This window comes from Mustela nigripes, chromosome 11 (genome assembly GCF_022355385.1).
Source record: "Mustela nigripes isolate SB6536 chromosome 11, MUSNIG.SB6536, whole genome shotgun sequence".
Lineage (NCBI taxonomy): Eukaryota > Metazoa > Chordata > Mammalia > Carnivora > Mustelidae > Mustela > Mustela nigripes.
In genome coordinates, this window is record NC_081567.1 from 3,694,526 (window position 1) to 3,712,190 (window position 17,665).

Below are 17,665 nucleotides of genomic sequence, written 5' to 3' on the forward strand. Positions count from 1 at the left end.
GTTGTGTGTAGTGTACGGGACCAGGCCGGGAGGAGTAGGTCTCCCCCGGGGCCTCAGGGTGAGCAGCCTCCCCCAACCTGGCACCTGGCTCTTGCACCGGAGTCCAGGCCATCCTGAGAGGGCAGAGGCCGGGCTCCTGGCCGGAGCCCCGAGCAGCCCTGGCCTGGCCGGTGAGAGGGCAGGCGTCTGGCCCCCCCCCACCCCATCTCACGGCTGGAGACTTGGGGTGCAGCTCCGTGCTGAGGGGGGCTGGGCCCTAAGAGCCCCGGGGAGGGCCCTCAAGCAGCAGGAACCCCAGAGCGAGTGTCAGTTTGGTTCCTCGGAAACCCCCTCCCCGCTGCATCCCTGCTGGGCCTTGGCCTCAGCCTGGAGGTGCTTGGGTCCTAAGTCCTGGGGGCCCCGCCCGGCCAAGTGCTTACAAGGTGCTGGAGGAGCGGCCCCAGCCCAGGGCCCAGCAGAGCCATACCCTGATAGCAGAGAGGAGCCCCGGCGGGAGGGGCGCCCGGGGGGGGGCGGGGGGGGGGGGGGCTGGGGACGTGTGCACACGTGTGCACGCACGTGCATGCATACAGGCACACACATGTACACACTCACGTACGCCGGGCCGTCTGAGGGCACACTTGCATGCACACAACCAACGCGCGTGGTCCCCGAGACGTGGCAGTGATGGTGAGGGGCCCCCGTCGGCGCTCGGGGCGCGAGGCAGCCGGCAGGGCGCGGGGCGCTCAGCAGAGCACGGGCACGCCGTCGGTGGAGAAGATCATGCCCGTGGTGGGCTCGTAGGTGCCCGCGAGGTAGTACAGACCCTCGCTGTCCTGGTACTTCTTGGTCTTGAGCATCTGCTCGTACTGCTCCAGGCCCACCACCAGGCACTTGTGCGACACGGTCTGCACGTCGTTCTCGTCCACGTGGGAGGACTGGTAGAGGGCGCGCTGCGGGCACGGCGGGCGGGCGTCAGGGCTGGGGGGCCCCTGAGGGCAGAGACAGAGAAAGACCCCTCCGCCCCACCCCCGAGAGGCCGAGGCCAGGGCTCAAACACAGAGCACAAGAGAGATCCGACAGACACACAGACCAACACAAAGGCCCGAAGGCCTAAGGGCCCCAAAGTGCAGGGAGACAGCGCAGCGACAGCACCGAGCCAGACACAGGGCTGGGGCTGGGAGCCCGGATGCACCCCGTCCATGCTGGGTGTGGAGAGCCTGTGGGGCTTGGCCTCCACCCCGAGTCCCTACCTCCATGAAGTCCTTCCTCTGGCTGGAGGCCCGCAGGGCAGCAGGGAGGCTGCGGCCGGACTTCTGGTCCCAGTGCTGCGTGTGGGACGGACAGAGGGAGGCTGTGAGCCCTGCACAGCCCTGCCTGACCCCAGAGCCCAGACCCCTGGCCCCCACCTCTGGGCTGCTCAGCCCCCCCGCCTTACCTGGCCCTCGTGGAGGCGCTTGCCCGGGCTGGTCTCCTCGGGGTGGTAGAACCACTTGACGCGGACCACCATGTTGCTGCCCCACGACTCCCACATGCTCTGGATGCGGCCGATGTACGGCAGGTTGGGGCGGCCGGCGGACAGGAACACGGCGCAGTCCCCGATGCGGATCATCTCCTTGCCACGAACGATGGCCTTGTAGAAGAGCTTGCGGGCCTTGCCCTTCATGCCACGGCGCTGCGGGACACGCTGTGGGTCAGGGGGCCCTGGCCGGCCCGCCCCCGTTCCCTGAGCTTGGGGCGCCCTGCGGGGGGGGGGGGGGGCTGGGAGGGAGCCGACCCCCTGCTCGCTCTAGCTGGGGAGCCTTCCTCACCCCTCCGCACACGGAGCACCTGACGTGATCAACGCACCGCTAGGAGGGGCTTCTGTTCCCTGTTCCGGAGCGGTGCTGGCACGGGCGCCTGGGAGGGCCCGCAAACCCCGTACCCACTGTCCAGGAGGCTCGTGCAGCCATGCCCAGAGAAGGACAGTGAGCCCCATCAAGGGGACAGGGCAGGCTTCCAGCTCTAGCAGCATCCCACCCCCACAGCGATCACACTGTGAACCCTGTGACCGCCTTCAGGTCACCGGCTACACAGCCCCGTTCTTACACCCCCGCAGGCAGCGTGGGGCTGGGAGTCGGCCGCCCAGGTGGCCTGATCAGGTGCTGTCCTGGACCACATCCACACCCCGGGGACATTCCTGACTAAGGTCAGCCCTGGGCCCGCATGATCCAGCACAAGGCACACATCGGCCAGGCCCCCAGAGCGTGCTGGGTTTCTCTTAGTCACTCAACAAACACTTCATAGACTGGCACAGAGACAGACATGTGGGTCCAAGACGGAACACACCAAAACGCCAAAACCCACCACAGCCCCAAGTAGCTCTGGGGCAACCATCCCCCCACGGATCAGACCTCAGCAAAGCTAAGCCTCCCCACGGAAGCAGCGCGATCCCAAACTCAGATCTGAAACTCCCTCAGCCAGGGGACTTGGCCAGTTTGCCTGAACAGCGGAGACCGACACGCTCATTTCCAACCTGCTGCGGCATGCCCTTTTCCTACTTTTAATTCCTTGGACCCCAGTGGGAACAGACTTTCTCAGTGCCTTGTCACTGAACCCTATATAGGTCCTCAACACCGCTGAATTTCTTCTCCGCTCAAGGCTGAAAATAAATTCGAGCTGAAGTGGGCGGCTACGGTTCCTACCCCAACCTGTCTCTGGCAGCCCCCAGGCTTCCCGCCACCTGTGGCCACTCCCTCCCTCCTCCGGCCACTAGGCTCCCTTCGATCACAGGTGGGCGGGCACCCGATGAGCCCCCACAGCGAAAGCTGCACCTCCTGCTGGGGTCACATGCCCCCCACCCCCCGAGGACAGCTAAGCACGAAGCCCACACCGAGAGTCTGTGGGGTTCTGAGAGCCCCTCTGCATGGTGCCTGGATGCCCGCCCTGGGCGCCCATCCCTGCCTGCTTCCTGGCCTGTGTTCCGCAGAGGGGCAGGTCTGGGCCCCACATCACACGCAGCACTGCTGGGGGTGGGTGGGGAGGACGTGGCTTTGGACACCAGATCCGGGGGCCACGAGCACAACATGGGATCGCCTCGCACGGCTCATCCCAACTCCCCCGGCCCCGCCCCGGGTCTCAGCAGACCGGAGGAGATGGGAGGTGGGGCCCACGGCGGCAGACACCCCCCCCCAGCCCTCCCCCCGGCCCTCAGGTACCTGGGTGGGCTTGCCGAACCACTTCCAGAGCTGCCGGGCAGGCAGGAAGGCGGCGATCTTGGGCCGGTTCTCCACGGACGGCAGGCGCTGCCGCTTGGCCAGCTCCTTGGTGGTCGGGAGGTGGACGCCCTCCCTCTTCTTGGGTCGGCTCTTGGCCCCCGCCCCGGCCTGAGCCTTGGCCGGCAGGGGCTGCGGGGGCTGGGGCGGGGGCGCCTGGGGCGGGGGCGCCTGGGGCGGGGGCGCGGGCACCTTCTTGCCCGGGGAGTGGGCCGAGGAGCGCCCCTTGCCCGCCGGCTTGGGCGTCTTGCTGGGGAGAGCCGGGGCGGCGGACGGGCCGGCGGCGGGGGCGGGCGCCGCCTCGTCGTCGGAGCTGCAGGAGGAGTCGTCGGTGGTGGACGACGAGGACGAGGACGAGGACGACGAGGACGAGGAGGAGGACGAGGACGAGGACGACGACGAGGACGACGACGACGACGAGGAGGAGGACGACGAAGACGAGGACGAGGAAGACGAGGAGGACGACGACGAGGACGAGGACGAGGAGGACGAGGACGAGGACGCCCGGGAGCTGGAGGCGCTGCAGTTCCGACCGCCGCCGCCCTGGGCCTCGTCCTCCCCCTCGGTCTCGGAGCTGCTGCTGCTGCTGCCGCCGCTGTCGCTGCTGCTGCCGCCGCTCTCCGACTCCTCGGCCCCGTCCTGCTCCGCCTGGCCCTTGTCCGGGCTCTTGGGGTGGCCCGAGCTCTCGAACTCGAGCCCGGCCCCGGGCTCCTGGGCCAGCTCGCCGTCCGCGGCCTTGGGCCGGGCAGCCTTGGGCTCGCCGCCGCCCGCGGCCGAGGGGTAGCCGCCCAGGGTCAGGAGGCCCTTGGGCTCCTGCCAGGCCCCCGCCCCCGTGTCCTCTCGCAGCAGCAGGGCCTCTTTGGCCTTCTTGCTTTTGGGCGACGTCACGCCCTCGTGGTCCAGCTTGACAAGCAGCTCGGCCTCCTCCCCGGGCCTCCGGGGGCCCTTGGGGGCCGCCTCCTCAGCAGCCCGCGCTTTCTTGGGCTTGGGCCGGGTGGCGGGCATGGTGATGGGCATGGCGACGAGGGGCGCGGGGGCCAGGACCGTGGTGGGGGCCGGCAGCTCCCCGAAGGGCTCGGGAGCCGGACAGCTGGTGAAGGTGGATGGTGCCGGGCTGGGCTGGGGGGGCGCTGGGCGGGCCTTGGGGGCTTTGGCCCGCTTGTCCGCAGATTCTGGGGGGCTCTTCTTGGAACTCAGGGTGCTGAGGGGCTCCAGGGCCAACGGGGTACTGGGGACCTCCTCTGTTGGGCCCCCCTCCTCCGGGACAGCAGCTCTATCTAGAAGAGAGAAGAAAAAAGGCTTCTGTGAGGCTGGGGCTAGGGGCTTCCCGAACCAGAAAGCCCTGTTTCAAGCCCAGCCCTGTGTGCCCCCAAGCAGCGCCCAGTCTGGGCTCCACAATCACTGTCATCCTATAGGTGGTGACCCCAATGTGGTGCCCAGCTGTCTTGGCTCCAAGCACTTGTCCCCAGATGCTGGAGTGAACCACCTGACTGAACCTCCACTCTGCCCCCAACAGACCAGCATGCCTCCCAGGGCCTCGGTCTCCCAATCTGTCACACAGTCCAAGTACCCCGAGACCAAGTCCCCACAGAGGCGTGTGGCCCGTGCCCACCCGTTCCCACACCTGCCCCTGGGCCTCGGCCAAGTCCGAGCTGGGACCGACATACCACTCTTGGCTTTAGTGCTGGGTTTCCGCCCACGCCCTCGTGCCTTGGCGCCGGGCTCCTCCGTCCCCAGGGTGCCACCATCTTTGCTGTCCCCAGTGTCTTTGCTGGTCTTCCGGCTGCGGCGCTTGGCACTTGGCACCAGGAGAGCTGGGGAGGGCTCCGCACCTGCAGGGCACACAGACGGGGGCTCAGGCCCAGGTCTCTGCTCTCCTGGCCACCAAAGTATTGTCTGTCGTGGGGGACAGGGCTGGACGACCCCGTGGCTGACCCCACGTGGCCTTGCCTGCAGGGGCTGCACGGCTGGGGAGAGTGGCCCCGTCTGCAGGGGTGCAGTCAGGTGTCTGCACGCACAGGAAGCTCCATGGGGCTCCTCAATGAACAGCGTGGGTGCAGCTGAGACAAGACTGCCCCGTCAAAAACACGGAGGAAGCTCAAAACCACTGAGCCCTAGAAGTCAGGGAGTCCGGCCAGGGGACCCGAGCTTCGTATCACACACAGGGCCGAGGCAGGAATTCCATGCTCTCGTGGACACCAGGAGCATGGAACATCCGGTACCAGTAACTGGGCTGGGGAGCCCGAGGAGCCCCTTCCTGATGCTAACTTGGGGAGCCTGACCCACGGCTCCTGCCATGGCCACCCTAAGGGTGTGAATGGTCCGAACGTGGCCAGAGCCCAGAGTCGGGCTCAGCGGGGAGCCAGGTGTGGACGTGAGGGTCACCCCCGCCCCATCCCTGGGCAGCAGAGCCGGCACTCACACTGGATCTTATAGTCGGGAGGCAGGAGACGGATGTGGGAGAGGGGGATCCTCCCCGTGTCCCCATCATCAAACTCGACGGTGATCAAATCCCCGTCATCCTCGAGGCCGAGCAAGCCTGTTGGCAGAGGGGCAGAGTGAGGAAGGCCCATGGACCCTGCTCTCTGAGGGGCACAGGGGGAGCAGACACCAGCCAGTGAGCGGCCCTGGGCTTGACCTGTGCGAGTACAGGTCTACAGTGGTGCAGAATGTGAGCTTCAGGGCACGTGGTCCCAGCAGGAGCCTGGGGTCAGGGGACTATAACACCGGACAGGCTAAGAATGTACACCTAGGGCACAGCAGAGCTGCTCCCACATGCAAAAGCCCCGCCAGACCCCAAGGACAGGGCCGTGGGCAAGGTGCCGGCCTGTAGCTGGTGCACTCCGGCTGCTGAGACCTGGGGTCCCCACAACACAGGTCTGTCCACACACAGTTTCCAATCTGCTTCCTAGGGACCAGCAGGGCCAAAAGGACAGCCTCCCAGGAGAGGCAGATATGGACCAGAGAGGTCAAAGGGGAGGCCAAAGAGCGAGCACAGGAGCCCCTACGAGGGAGGAAGAGGGGCTCAGGAGACAAGGAAGCTGGAGAAGCCCCACAGGGAAACCGTAGATTCTCGGGGAAGTTTAAAAAAACGGTAACATGGATACAAGCAACAAGATATGAAACAAAATAATTTTTTTTTAAAAACCATGAAGACAGGACACAAACGTTCAAAAAGGAAAGAAGAGATGAGGAGAGGGAAGGATTCAGAAAATAAAAATCTCTTGGGAATTTCTCCCATGACAGCAGGAATTTTAGAAACTCAAGAGATCAGAAGGGCCAGAAGAGCGCGGTTAGCGGAGGGTCCTCCCCGGGAAGCGGAACAAACAGGGGAAGAAAGAGACAACCAAAAAGAAAAAGCTAGAAGTGCCACCAGCGGCCCAGCTCGGGAATGCACGTCCCAGAGACCGGCTCACAGGGGCAGCGCCGGCGGCTGGGGACAGAGGACATCTGCTTCACGGAGCCCTCCGCCCCCAAGTCTCCAGCAATGCACGCGCGCGCACACACACACACACACACACACACACACTCACTCTCACTCTCTCTCTCTCTCTTCCAGCTCCAGGAATACTGACAACATCCTAACAGTTTCCAGAGAGCAAAAGCAAGCCTCCTACAAAGCCCTGGCAGTAATCACGGCACTGAACTTCTCAGACATCGGAAGCCGGGTGACAATGGCCTGGTGCCCCTGAGGCGGGGGCAGAAAATCATTTCCAACCCAGGCCTGATGCCCAGCTCAGCCATATATCGAAGCACAGACTGGAACGGCGATCAGGCGCGCACCTAGTGGAAGGATTTTGACCGCGGGCTGTCCTGTCCTGGGCAGCGGGTCGGGGGTAGTGTTTTTGTTAAGGTAATGGACATCCACACCCCCATCTCCCGGAAGTGTGTGGGGTCTGTGATGGCTACGGGGCGTGCTGTTCAGCTCCTATGACTTTCATCGGTCTAGCTCCCCAATCTCTTACTCTGCTAACAGCACCCCAACTGTCCGGGGGGGCCACCATCCCCTCTTGTCAGTCCACATGTGGAATCAGAAAGCTAATGTCGCTCATGAGTGTTCCGGGTGAGACTCGCGGCAGTCAGCGACACCCGTGTATCCCGAGCTCCATCCCACGACTTAAATGGGAATCAGGGTCAAGAGGGCTCCCCCGATGGCAGGACCCCCGAGGGGCTGATGTGAAGCCAGAGGGCCCGAGGGCCTGAGGCTGTGGCCAGCCCAGAGGCCTGGTAAGTCACTCGCATCTGTGCCCACTGGGGTTGAGGCCCGACCGAATGGGGGAACGGGGGACACCGGGAAGACACCGGGGGACCCACCTCGGACCACGGTGCCCGGGTACAGGCAGCGGTACTGCTGGCTCCAGTAAGCCGCGATCCTGGTCCCCTGCGGCAGGAAGCGGGTGGAGGCCGGCCTCACATCGTTGATCTGGAAAAACCAGGGACTGAGCACTGGGTCGACCAGGAATGGCCCCAGCCCCCACCCACCCCACCGGCAGTCGCCAGCCCGGCCCTCACCGCCTCCTGCAGCAGCTGCTCCAAACAGTAGATGTGGGGCCGGTTCCCACGTTCACCCTCCACCACCACACGGTATCTGCAAGGCCACAGCATGGGCGCGCTGATAGGACGGACCCCGTGGACCCTCCTGCCCTCCCCCAAGCGCCAGCTCTGCCTCCCAGACCTCCCAGGTGGGACACTGGAGCCTGGGGGGCTGTAGACACCCTGTATAAACCTAGGGCAAGTCTTTTCCCTCCTGGGTCTGTTTCCTCCCCTGGATGGAAAGGGGTTCCGGGTCCAAGAGAGGCCGGCACATCCCGGGGGCTTCCGGGGCCGTTCACCCAGCTCCGAGAAGCAAAGCCGCCTGCCCCCAGGGGCCCGGCACCCTGGACATGGGACCAGCGGAGGGTCCTCGGGCCCTGAGCCCAGCACCGCGACCCACGCAGCCCCCCGGGGCCCCACTCACATGTCGGGAGAGTGCACCGTCTGCACGTGGCCCGCGTACAGCAGCTTGTCGTCCATGGGGATGAGCACACGCAGGCCGTCCTTCAGCTCGTCCTTGTCGATGACGCAGGAGCGCGGGGCTGCAGGGGGGCAGTGGCGAGGCAGGGCTGGAGCCGGGGGGCAGCCGGAGACCCACTCTCCCTGCCCCAAGCTCCCCATCCCCCACCCCTGCAGGCTGTGTGTGTACACGCGTGTGCCCACCCGTGTGCCGGACAGGCCTTGTGCAGAGACACACGGCGGAGCCATGAGCAGCCTCTCCTGTCCTGACCCAGGCCTCTGGAAAGCTTCCAAGCAGGGAGGAACCAGGCGTGACAGCCTGCTCGTGCTGGCCCTCCTCTACCCTAGAGACCACGGCTGCTGGGACCTGGGCGAGAAGCTCCAGGTCATTGTACCCCTGATGGGCTGGCTACCCCTTCAGCCAAACGTCCAGGACGTTCCACTGAGAATGTAACTGGCCCCGGCAGAAGCCAAACTCCAAACTTGCCAGCAAGGCTGTCAGCCCTCACTGGCCCCTTGAACCACCTCTGAGCCTGTTCTCATCCTGAAGCTGCCTCTGCCCTTCGGCTTGAAGGCCACCTGCTCCTGGCACCCCAAATCCAGATGCACCTCAGTTTTCCTCCTCCAGGCTGGGTCACACTGCTTCCGACACTCAGGCCCACTCTCCTGCCCCATGGGACCCTGAGCCTGGCTCCACCCGGCTGCGATCAGGCTAGACAAGCCCGCACAGGTCACCGGGCCACACAGAATGGCCCACCCACCTGGCCATCGCCACCTGCACCCACGCCACAGCCTCACCGTGGGCGCGTGGACTGCCCACCCCTCCATGCCCAGCGTGACCACGTGACTTCCTCTGGCCAGTGGCACAAGGGAGGAGCTCCCACTTGCCCTCGGGAGCCTCTGGCAGCACAGCCATCGCGCCGAGCAGTCCCTTGAGCCCTCCTGCTGCTGGAACGAGCCCAGCTAGCCCGCAGACAGGGGAGGGCGGACACCTCCCACCATCCACCACTGAGAGGCTGTCACACACCACAGCTGACTCCGGCTGGGCGGAAGGCCCACAGCCCTGCTCCTCCTCTTGCTCCCAGCTGCCCCACCCAACTCACATCCTCCGCCACCCCTCCGAGCCCCAGACCCCGGGGGCCACGTGCCAGGCGTACGTCGCTTCCCGGGGACATCCTCCGGGCTCCTCACACTCCAGCCAGCAGAGCACAGCACAGGACTGCCCCTGCCCCCTCCGCGCCTACAACTACCCGTCCGCACCCCTTCTCACCTGTTCACATGCCGCCCCACAACGTGCCCAACCCCACCCCATCTCCCTCAAACTACCCCGCCTCCGTCCGTGCTGCCCCACTGCGCTGCAGCCCACCGCTGCTCACCGGGATCCTCACGGGGCCTCCCACCCAGACTCCCAGTCCCCCCTCTGGACCCCCCCAAATCCGTCCGCGACAAAGCAGTCAGGAAGCACTTTCCAAACCGCTCCGGCCGCACGGACTTAGACAAACTGACAGGGTCTTGTTTCCACAGGGCAAAGACCACACTCTCCCTGTGGCCTGCGAGACTCAGCCATCGGCCTCTGCGGCCCCCGACCCCGTGCCTCCCCCCCACCCCGTGAGCTCACCAAACCAGAGTCCAGCTGGCCTCTCTCGGTTCACCATGGACACCAGGCCCCCAGCCCCCCATCTCCCCAGGTACCCTCCTGGGGCCGCCACTGCCGGCTAGAGCCCCCACGGCCTTGCGGTACTCACCCGGAGTTAGCGGCCGCTCCACGGCCCCGCCGCGGGGCAGGTGCTCATCCTCGGAGAAGCTGGAGTCCTGGTTGGGCTCGAAGTCCTCCTCGGCAGCCATGCTCTCCATCAGCTTGCTCACAGCTCCCCCCTTCCCCCGATTCTGGGGACAGAGCACAGCAGGCCAGTGCCTGAGGACGCACCATCCCAAGCTCTGCTGCTTAGGACCCTCCCTACACACCCAGGGTCACACGTCCGGCAGCAGGGACACCTGCCACAGGTGCAGCAGGGGTCCAGCTGGCCTCAGCCCACAGGCCCAAGGGAGGGCAAATTGGGGCCACACGTCGGTCGGATGGTCAAGCCCACAAGTGCTGCCGCAACACCTTCAGACACAGTGGGTCTGAGGATGAACAGCCCAGCCAGGGACTGGAGGGCACGGGGGCTGGGCACACCCGGGCTCACCCCTGTCTGCAGGGGCCCATGGGGACCTCATTCTTGGGCACAGCAGGCCTTACCTCCTTCTTCACCTCCTTCCCTTTGGCCTTGGCCTTGCTCCTCTTGGCAGCGGCCGGGGAGCCGGTGTGGGGAGCCCGGGCGTCGGGGGGCAGGGCGGGAACACGGGGTGGGGGCAGCGCAGCCCCTGAGCCAGCCTCCTTCCCCTTCTTCTTCTGGGTGAGGAAGCATCACAGGTGCCATCAGAGGCCGCCCACCCCCGCCACTCACCCTCCAGGGAGAGGAAAAAAACACCTCCTCTCCTTCCCACAAGCGTGTTTTTTCTTAATCCTAATTGTTTTATTACTACTATAAGTTACTTACTGTAAAAAAAAAAAAAAGTACCCAAGTGCATGTAAGTGTAACTTCCTCTCCAGTGCAGCCCATCAACTCCACAGCACTAATTAGAATCACCAGTGGCTGCCTGGCGCATCCTTCCAGAACCTTCCACCAGCTCGTACAACCACGTAAACACACGGGCTATGCAGACACATCTGCACACACATGGTGTTCTTCTTCTTTTTTTAAACACAGAGGGGAATTTACCAAAAGTCCTGCCTTACAACTCCTCCTCCCCAAAGTTTATCTGATAAACACGGAGACTGCGTCACGTCAGCCGCTGCTCGTGACATGATGTGTGTGTGTGTGTGTGTGTGTGTGTGTGTGTGTTGAGGGGGGGCGGGGTGCAGGTCATTTAACCCCCTGCAGCGGATGGAGGCACAGGGGTATCCACTTCCAAGGGATGCCACAAAAACAGGACAATACAGGTGAGTTCCACAGGCACGTGCCAGAAGGAGCAGGCAAAACCCTTCCAACTACCTCTGGGGCACCCCAGCAGTGAGGGGAGAGCCAAGTCCAACACACTCCAAGCTCCCCCCCAGGGATGGGGAGCAGGATGAGCTGCCCCTCCGCCCCCCACCACCCGTGCCCACGGTGTGGAAACCGGTCTCAGAGCACCGAGAGCATACCCGCCGGCTTCAGGCATCAGGCACCAGCACCCGGCTGTCCCGGGACCTTAGGGAAACACTGGCGCATCACAGATCCAGTTACAAGCTTTTAGGCCAGCGGTGACGGTGGAAAGAACAATGTGGGGGTACTTGATGCTAGGAGCCAGCTCAGGCTAAGGGCCTGCACGACCCAGGGGAGATGGGCAGGCGGCAGGATTGGGCACAATGGGGGGTCACCTTTTTAAAAGACACATTCCTGAAACAACCAACCAAGATCATGGACCAGAGGATGTGGGAAATGAAGAAACATAAAGAGAAAATCCCGAGCAAATACTAAAAAGACCACTGCAGACGTCATGGCTTCCCAATAGACAAGTGACATCCACAGCACATGGCATTCTAAGGGACAGAGCAGATGTCGGTATGGGGACAGAAAGTATTCGATGTGGCTCCCCACTTGCAGGGGGATGAGACAGAATTACATTTTCTTGTTTCGGATGCACGCCTTCACCGTTCACATTTCGGAAATCGGAAGGCATCCTGGGGATCGAAGGACCGTCTGTAATGCGGTTCTGTTGACTTTTCCCCCAAACATCTGTTGTAAGTAGCTCACCCCAAGGTGACCATCTCTGCAGCTGTGCGTGTGGGGGCATTGGGGGGGCGGACAGCAAGACGGGCTCTGGGTGGACTTGTACTTTCTTCCTTTCCTGCGACCTCCACACCACAGTTCTAATCAGACAACACTGACAACGGTTTATTTCCCGCTGGCCAGAAAGCCCTTTCCTGGGAACCTTCTTTTTTTTTAAGTAAGAAAAGAACTCCCGGGGAACCGGGGTGACTGGTCAATTGAACATCCATCCGAATCTTGGTTTGGGCTCAGGTTGTGATCTCAGGGTCCTGAGTTCGAGCCCCAAGTCGGGCTCTGTGCTCAGCAGGGAGTCTGCTTGGGATTCCCTCTCTGCCCCTCCCCCGCAAAATAAATAAATAAAAATGCTTTTAAGAAGGGTAAAATAAGGCTGATGGCAAATAGCAATGTACAAGTCTCAGAAGGATATGGAAGCGTATCTCCCAAAACTACGAGCACTGGCTGGTCCTGGGGGGGGGGGGGGTTCCGCGGGCATCTCTGTCCTCCTTTGGTCAACAGTTCGCCTGCTCTGTTCCAGGCCTTCACTGTGCCATCAGAAGGCTGGGCTCAGTGAGCCCCTGCGCTCCTCCCCAACACAGGGTGCCACGTCCTGGCCAAGGACCCAGGGGCCAGTGTGGCCCAGGGGGTATTCAAAGCTCAGCCTGGGTGATCATTAGCAGCCATGACCTTGGCGAAAAGCAAAGCCACCTGTGAAGTCCAGTTAATACGTATAACCTGTTTCACAAGGTCTCGTGATACGCGAAGATGGGAAGAAATACAAACTTGGTCTCTGCCCCTGGCTCCTGATCCAGGGCTCCTAAGCCCCTTGGGACGTCCCAAGGATCATCGGAGCACCTTTTGTCCTGATAAGAAGACTGCGGGTTAGCCCCCCGCTAGCCTTGGGATGGGCGCCAGTTGCCAGCAACACCAAGCCAGGTGGAGGAGCCAGGAACTCTGAGTTCAACCCACAACCCCCACATCCACCGCAGAGGGGAGAGGGGAGAGGGTCCAGAGACTGAGTTAATAATCCTGCCAAATAAGTCCCCAAATAAACCCTACTTGAGGGGTTCAGGGAGCTTCTGGGTTGGGAGCACCTGCAGAGGGCAGGAAGTGCCTCTGCCCCTGCCCCTGGCCTCTCTCCCATCTGTGGCTGCACTGTATGCCTCCTGATCAACCGTCACAGTAAGGAAAGCGCCCCCTGGGTTTTGGGCATCTCTCTGGGGAATCATCGACCCTGAGCTGCGGGTCCAGGGAACCCCCGCTACACGGCCAGTGCTGCCGCCAGAAGCTCGGAGCCAAGCTGAAGCCCGGGACGGGCGTGAGAAGCGGGGCTGAGCTGAGGGGCAGTCCTGTGGGACACGGCCCTCCGCCAGCTCCAGGGAGTGTGTGCTAGAAGGGTCGTGAGCGGACAGCAGTTTCCCTTTGCTGGTAAAGGACGTACAAAGTGGTAAAGGGGTGAGAGGCCACCTGAGCCCTACGGCGGACCATCTGGTGAGACCACCACGAGCACGTTGTAGTATCCAGCACCTTCCCTCCAAGGCCTGGGGAAGGCTGAAGGGGCTCAGGCCTCTGAGCACAATCACCGCCAAGGATCCAAGAACACTGCACCTGCCTCCCCGGCCCGTTACAGGAAATCAGTGCCAAGTCTCATCCCTCAACATGACATCTTGTAGAATGTCACCGTTATCCGAGAGATCACCCTCCATCGGGGTTGGGGATGGGGAGGCCGGAGTCAGAGGCCACTGCCGAGCCGCCAGCTGCTAGGCCTGAATGCAACCACACACATGGGCCATAACCCTGTCCTAGAGAGCTCAGAAAGGAAGCATCCTCCGGCTGGGGAGCCCCGGCAGACAATTCAGGAAGAATCCCGCGGGCGGTCGGGGGGAGCCACACGCCACAGGAGGACCGACAGAGTCAGACTCTGTCTGCGGCACAATCAGCGATGTAGCACATAACCGTGACCGCAGAGACCCTGATCTATGGTTCAAGCTCCTCACGGGAGTGACGGCCCTTACTCCAACCCGGAGACGGGCACCCGTACCAGAGCCCTTGCTCGAGAAGCACGCCGAGTGCCTCCCTATCACAAGTGGGGGTGGGGGGTTCGCCAGTGCTCTCCTTTGGGGTCCCTGCACCTCGCTCCCACAGGAGGGTGTTCCCCTGGGACGGGAAGGGAGGGAGCCCGCCCCTGTAAGGGAGGGGTGAGGCCAGGTCCCTTCCTGCCGCGCCCCACCCCCCAGGCCCTGCACGGAGCACCTACCTTCCTGGGGTCCTTCCTGTCCTTGGCACGGCTGGTGTCCTTGCGGGGGCTCAGCGGGCCACCCTTGCCGCAGCGGCTGGGCTTGGTGGCAGCAGGGGCAGCGCTGCTGGGGGCTGGGGCGGCGGCCGAGGCGTCATGCAGGAAGATGCGCTCGCTCCGCCGCCGTGTCCACAGGTCGTCGTCGCTGGCCTCGGGCCCCGCCTCAAAGCCGGGCTCCTTGGCGCCCCTCAGCTTGCGGGTCTTGCGCCCTTTCTCTGCCGCCAGCTTGGCCTTGTCGGGGCTGGTGGGACCAGGGCCCCGGGCGCTGGGTGCAGGGGAGGCCAGGGAGGGCCCGGGCTCCCCTAGTCCCTTCTTGGGCCGCAGCAGCCCGGTAGGCGACCGCTTCCGCACCTTGACCTCACTCTCCGAGTCCGTGTACTCGAACTCCGTGCCTGCGTGCGAGACGAGGGCAGCGGCTGTGGACAGGGGCTCCCGGCACCCCCACTTCCCACCCACCCAGACACCCTGGCTGCCAGCAGAAGGCCACGGTCCCAACCTCCTCCAAGGGAGGCTTCTCATTTCCAGGAGAACCTGAGGCCCAGAGGAGGAGGAGGGGGAGGACTCACGGGGCCACAAGCCTCTGAGTGGCAGGCCCTGCTGGCCCCACTGCTATCCCAAACTGACCCCTCCCCTCACCGTGGCTGCCCAGACTCTGCTCCCTCCTCCTCACCCCCCAACCCCCACAAGAACATCATCAGGGACCATGAAGATTCCTGCTTGGCCCCACATGAGCTTCTCCTCTGCCTCCTATACGCCCCGTGGGAATCCCAGAAGCCAGGGCAGGCCAGAGAGGGCCTGACGCCCGCAGGGAAGCAGCTGGAAAGCCCACATGAAATCCCCGAGCCCCACGGGGCCTCTCTCAGCTTCCTGGAGCCGCTTCTCAGAGATGGGGAGGTCCCTGGCACCCACTCCCTTTTAGAGGAAAGGCCCTGCCAGAACTCGTGCAGCCCTGGGGCCCGGCCCTCTCCTGTCACACCTGAAGCTCGGCCCTTCCCAGAGACAAGGGGCAGGGCTCAATCCAGGCCCTGGAGCTGCTGGGCTCCTCTACACACAAACCTCTCCCGATGCCCCGCTGTTCTCCAGCCTTCAAACCAGCACCTGAACTACTGCTGGGCCCTGGACCGCCATGTCTCTCTGGGCCTCTACTTGGACACCTGCAGCCTCCTATCTGAGAAGGTCCACTTGGCACCCTGGGGAGTCCTCTGTCCACACTTCATCGCCACAGGCACACAGCCCACTGATCTGTCTATCTTGTCCTGCTCGGCCCCACAGAAACAGATCCCTAATTTCACTACCCCAGGCCTACTGACCCCAGGGCAGCTGGCAGCCTACCCTCCAGGGCTCCTCTGAGAGGCCCAGCCCCATCACCCAACAGAGGCAGCCAGGGCAGTGGGCTGGGCTGCGAGGGGACACACTCCGTGGGAGGGAGCCACCGGCAAAGCTTACCGATGCCACTAATTAATCTTTTGTTAACAGACTTCCCACTGCACAGGGAGGCAGCTGCGGGCTTTCATGGCTGATTAGGGGTGCAGGCCATAAAACACAGGCTGGATTTCTGCTGTTGGGTGTAACGGAATGAGGCCCTGTCTCACGGCAGCCTCCAACAGAACCCCATTGGAAAACCTAGACCCCATCCAACACTTCAGGGACGACACCTAGGGCGCGGGACTGCCGGGTGGACAGGGCAGTGATGGACAGTGGACACATGCTTGGAAGAGGGAAGCGGGACCACATGAGTAAGGTTGGAGGTTAAATACTTGACGAGGCCAGTGGGGCAGCAAGAATGGTGCGTGGTGGGGGTGGTGGCGTGTTCTCCGGAGGGCCCTGGGGTGGGGACAGGCAAGAAGCCCAGAGAGCAGGAGCACGTGCCCAGGCCTCAAGGCCGCATGGTGACATAGCAGGGAGTTGAGTCCGTGCCCTTGACTTCCACCCGGCGTCCTGTGCTCCTACCCCCTCCCCAAGAAATAAGGCGGTAAAGGAGGAACAGACCCGACAAAGCACTAGAGATATAAAACAGAAGGGTAAGACAGAAAGAGACTAAAAGTCAAATGATGGAAAGGATATAAACCACACTAACAGCAACTGAAGAGCTGAACGTGCTCCACTAAGTATCAGACAAAACTGACCTTACAATAAAAATTGTTAGAGGAGAACATATTTAAATGATTAAATGGTCAGTCCCTTAGAAGATACAATTTATAAACAGAGATGAACGTAATCGGGAAGCATACAAAAAAAGATTATACACCATGACCAAGTGAAATTTATTCCAGGAACAGAAAGTTGCTTCGACATATAAGAAAATCAATGTAATGTACCATATTAATAAAGGACAAAAAACCACACAAACAACCTCAACAGACATAGAAGAAGTAACAGACAAAACCCAACACTCTTTCATGATAAAATCACTCAAACCAGGAACAGAAGGAAATGTTCTCAACCTGATAAAGACATCCATAAAAATTCACTGCTGACATGACGTTTAATGGTGAAAGAATGAATGTTCTTCCTTGACGATTAGAAGACAAAGATACCTGTTCTTCCCACTTCTATTCGACATTATACAGAAGATTCTAACCTAGGCAATTAGGTTAGAAAAATAAATAAAAGGTATACACATCTGAAAGGAAAAAATAAAACTATCTCTATTTGCAGATGACATGATCTTGTATTATAGAAACTACTACTAAAAACCTACTAGAACAAATGAGTTCAGCAAGATTGCAGGATACAAAATCGATATGCAAAAATCACCTCTATTTCTATACACTAGCAATGAACACTGCAAAGATGAATTCGATTTACAACAGCATCAAAAAATACTCACAAATTAAAATTAGTGCAAGACTTGTACAGTAAAAACTATAAACACTGCTGGAAAAAAATTAAGCACATAAATAAAGGGAAAGACATCCCATGTTCATGGATCAAAAAATTTACACTGTTAAGATGCCAGTACTCCCCAATACGACCTATTGATTGAACACAATTCCTATTCATAATCCGAGTGGGCTTTTTTTGCAGGAATTCACAAGCTAATCATAAAATCCATATGGAATGCAAGGGTCTCTGAGGCAGAAAGACAGTCTTGAAAAAGAACAAGTATGGAGGACTCGTATTTTCCAATTGCAAAGCCTCCTACAAAGAAAGATTCCTGTGGTAATCTAGACTGTGCTGCTGGTCTAAGAACAGACATCTACACTGATTGACTAGAACAGAGGGTCTAGAAATGATCCTTCATATTTATGTTCTGTCGATCTTCCTTCCACTAGGGCACCCAGACCATTCAATGGGGAGAGAACGGACTTCTTAACACAAAGATTCGGGGACAATGCTGTCCACAGGCAAAGACC

At 61.3% G+C, this 17,665-nt stretch overlaps 1 protein-coding gene across 7 annotated transcripts in view; it reads right to left on the reverse strand.

Moving 5' to 3' along the window:
- Positions 1-637: 637 nt before the first annotated feature.
- The window catches only part of TNRC18 (trinucleotide repeat containing 18), an 82,921-nt gene continuing 65,893 nt past the window's right edge, over positions 638-17,665 (reverse strand). For all 7 annotated transcript variants that reach the window (XM_059414355.1, XM_059414354.1, XM_059414349.1 and 4 more), the window contains 12 exons: positions 14,271-14,701; positions 10,465-10,617; positions 9,971-10,112; positions 8,191-8,308; positions 7,746-7,821; positions 7,548-7,656; positions 5,656-5,772; positions 4,901-5,065; positions 3,177-4,510; positions 1,418-1,654; positions 1,233-1,307; positions 638-932 (listed from right to left, as the gene is read on the reverse strand). In XM_059414355.1, coding sequence (XP_059270338.1) covers positions 726-932; positions 1,233-1,307; positions 1,418-1,654; positions 3,177-4,510; positions 4,901-5,065; positions 5,656-5,772; positions 7,548-7,656; positions 7,746-7,821; positions 8,191-8,308; positions 9,971-10,112; positions 10,465-10,617; positions 14,271-14,701 — 3,164 coding nt within the window. In that variant the 3' untranslated portion in view covers positions 638-725. The remainder of the gene's footprint in view (positions 933-1,232; positions 1,308-1,417; positions 1,655-3,176; positions 4,511-4,900; positions 5,066-5,655; positions 5,773-7,547; positions 7,657-7,745; positions 7,822-8,190; positions 8,309-9,970; positions 10,113-10,464; positions 10,618-14,270; positions 14,702-17,665) is intronic.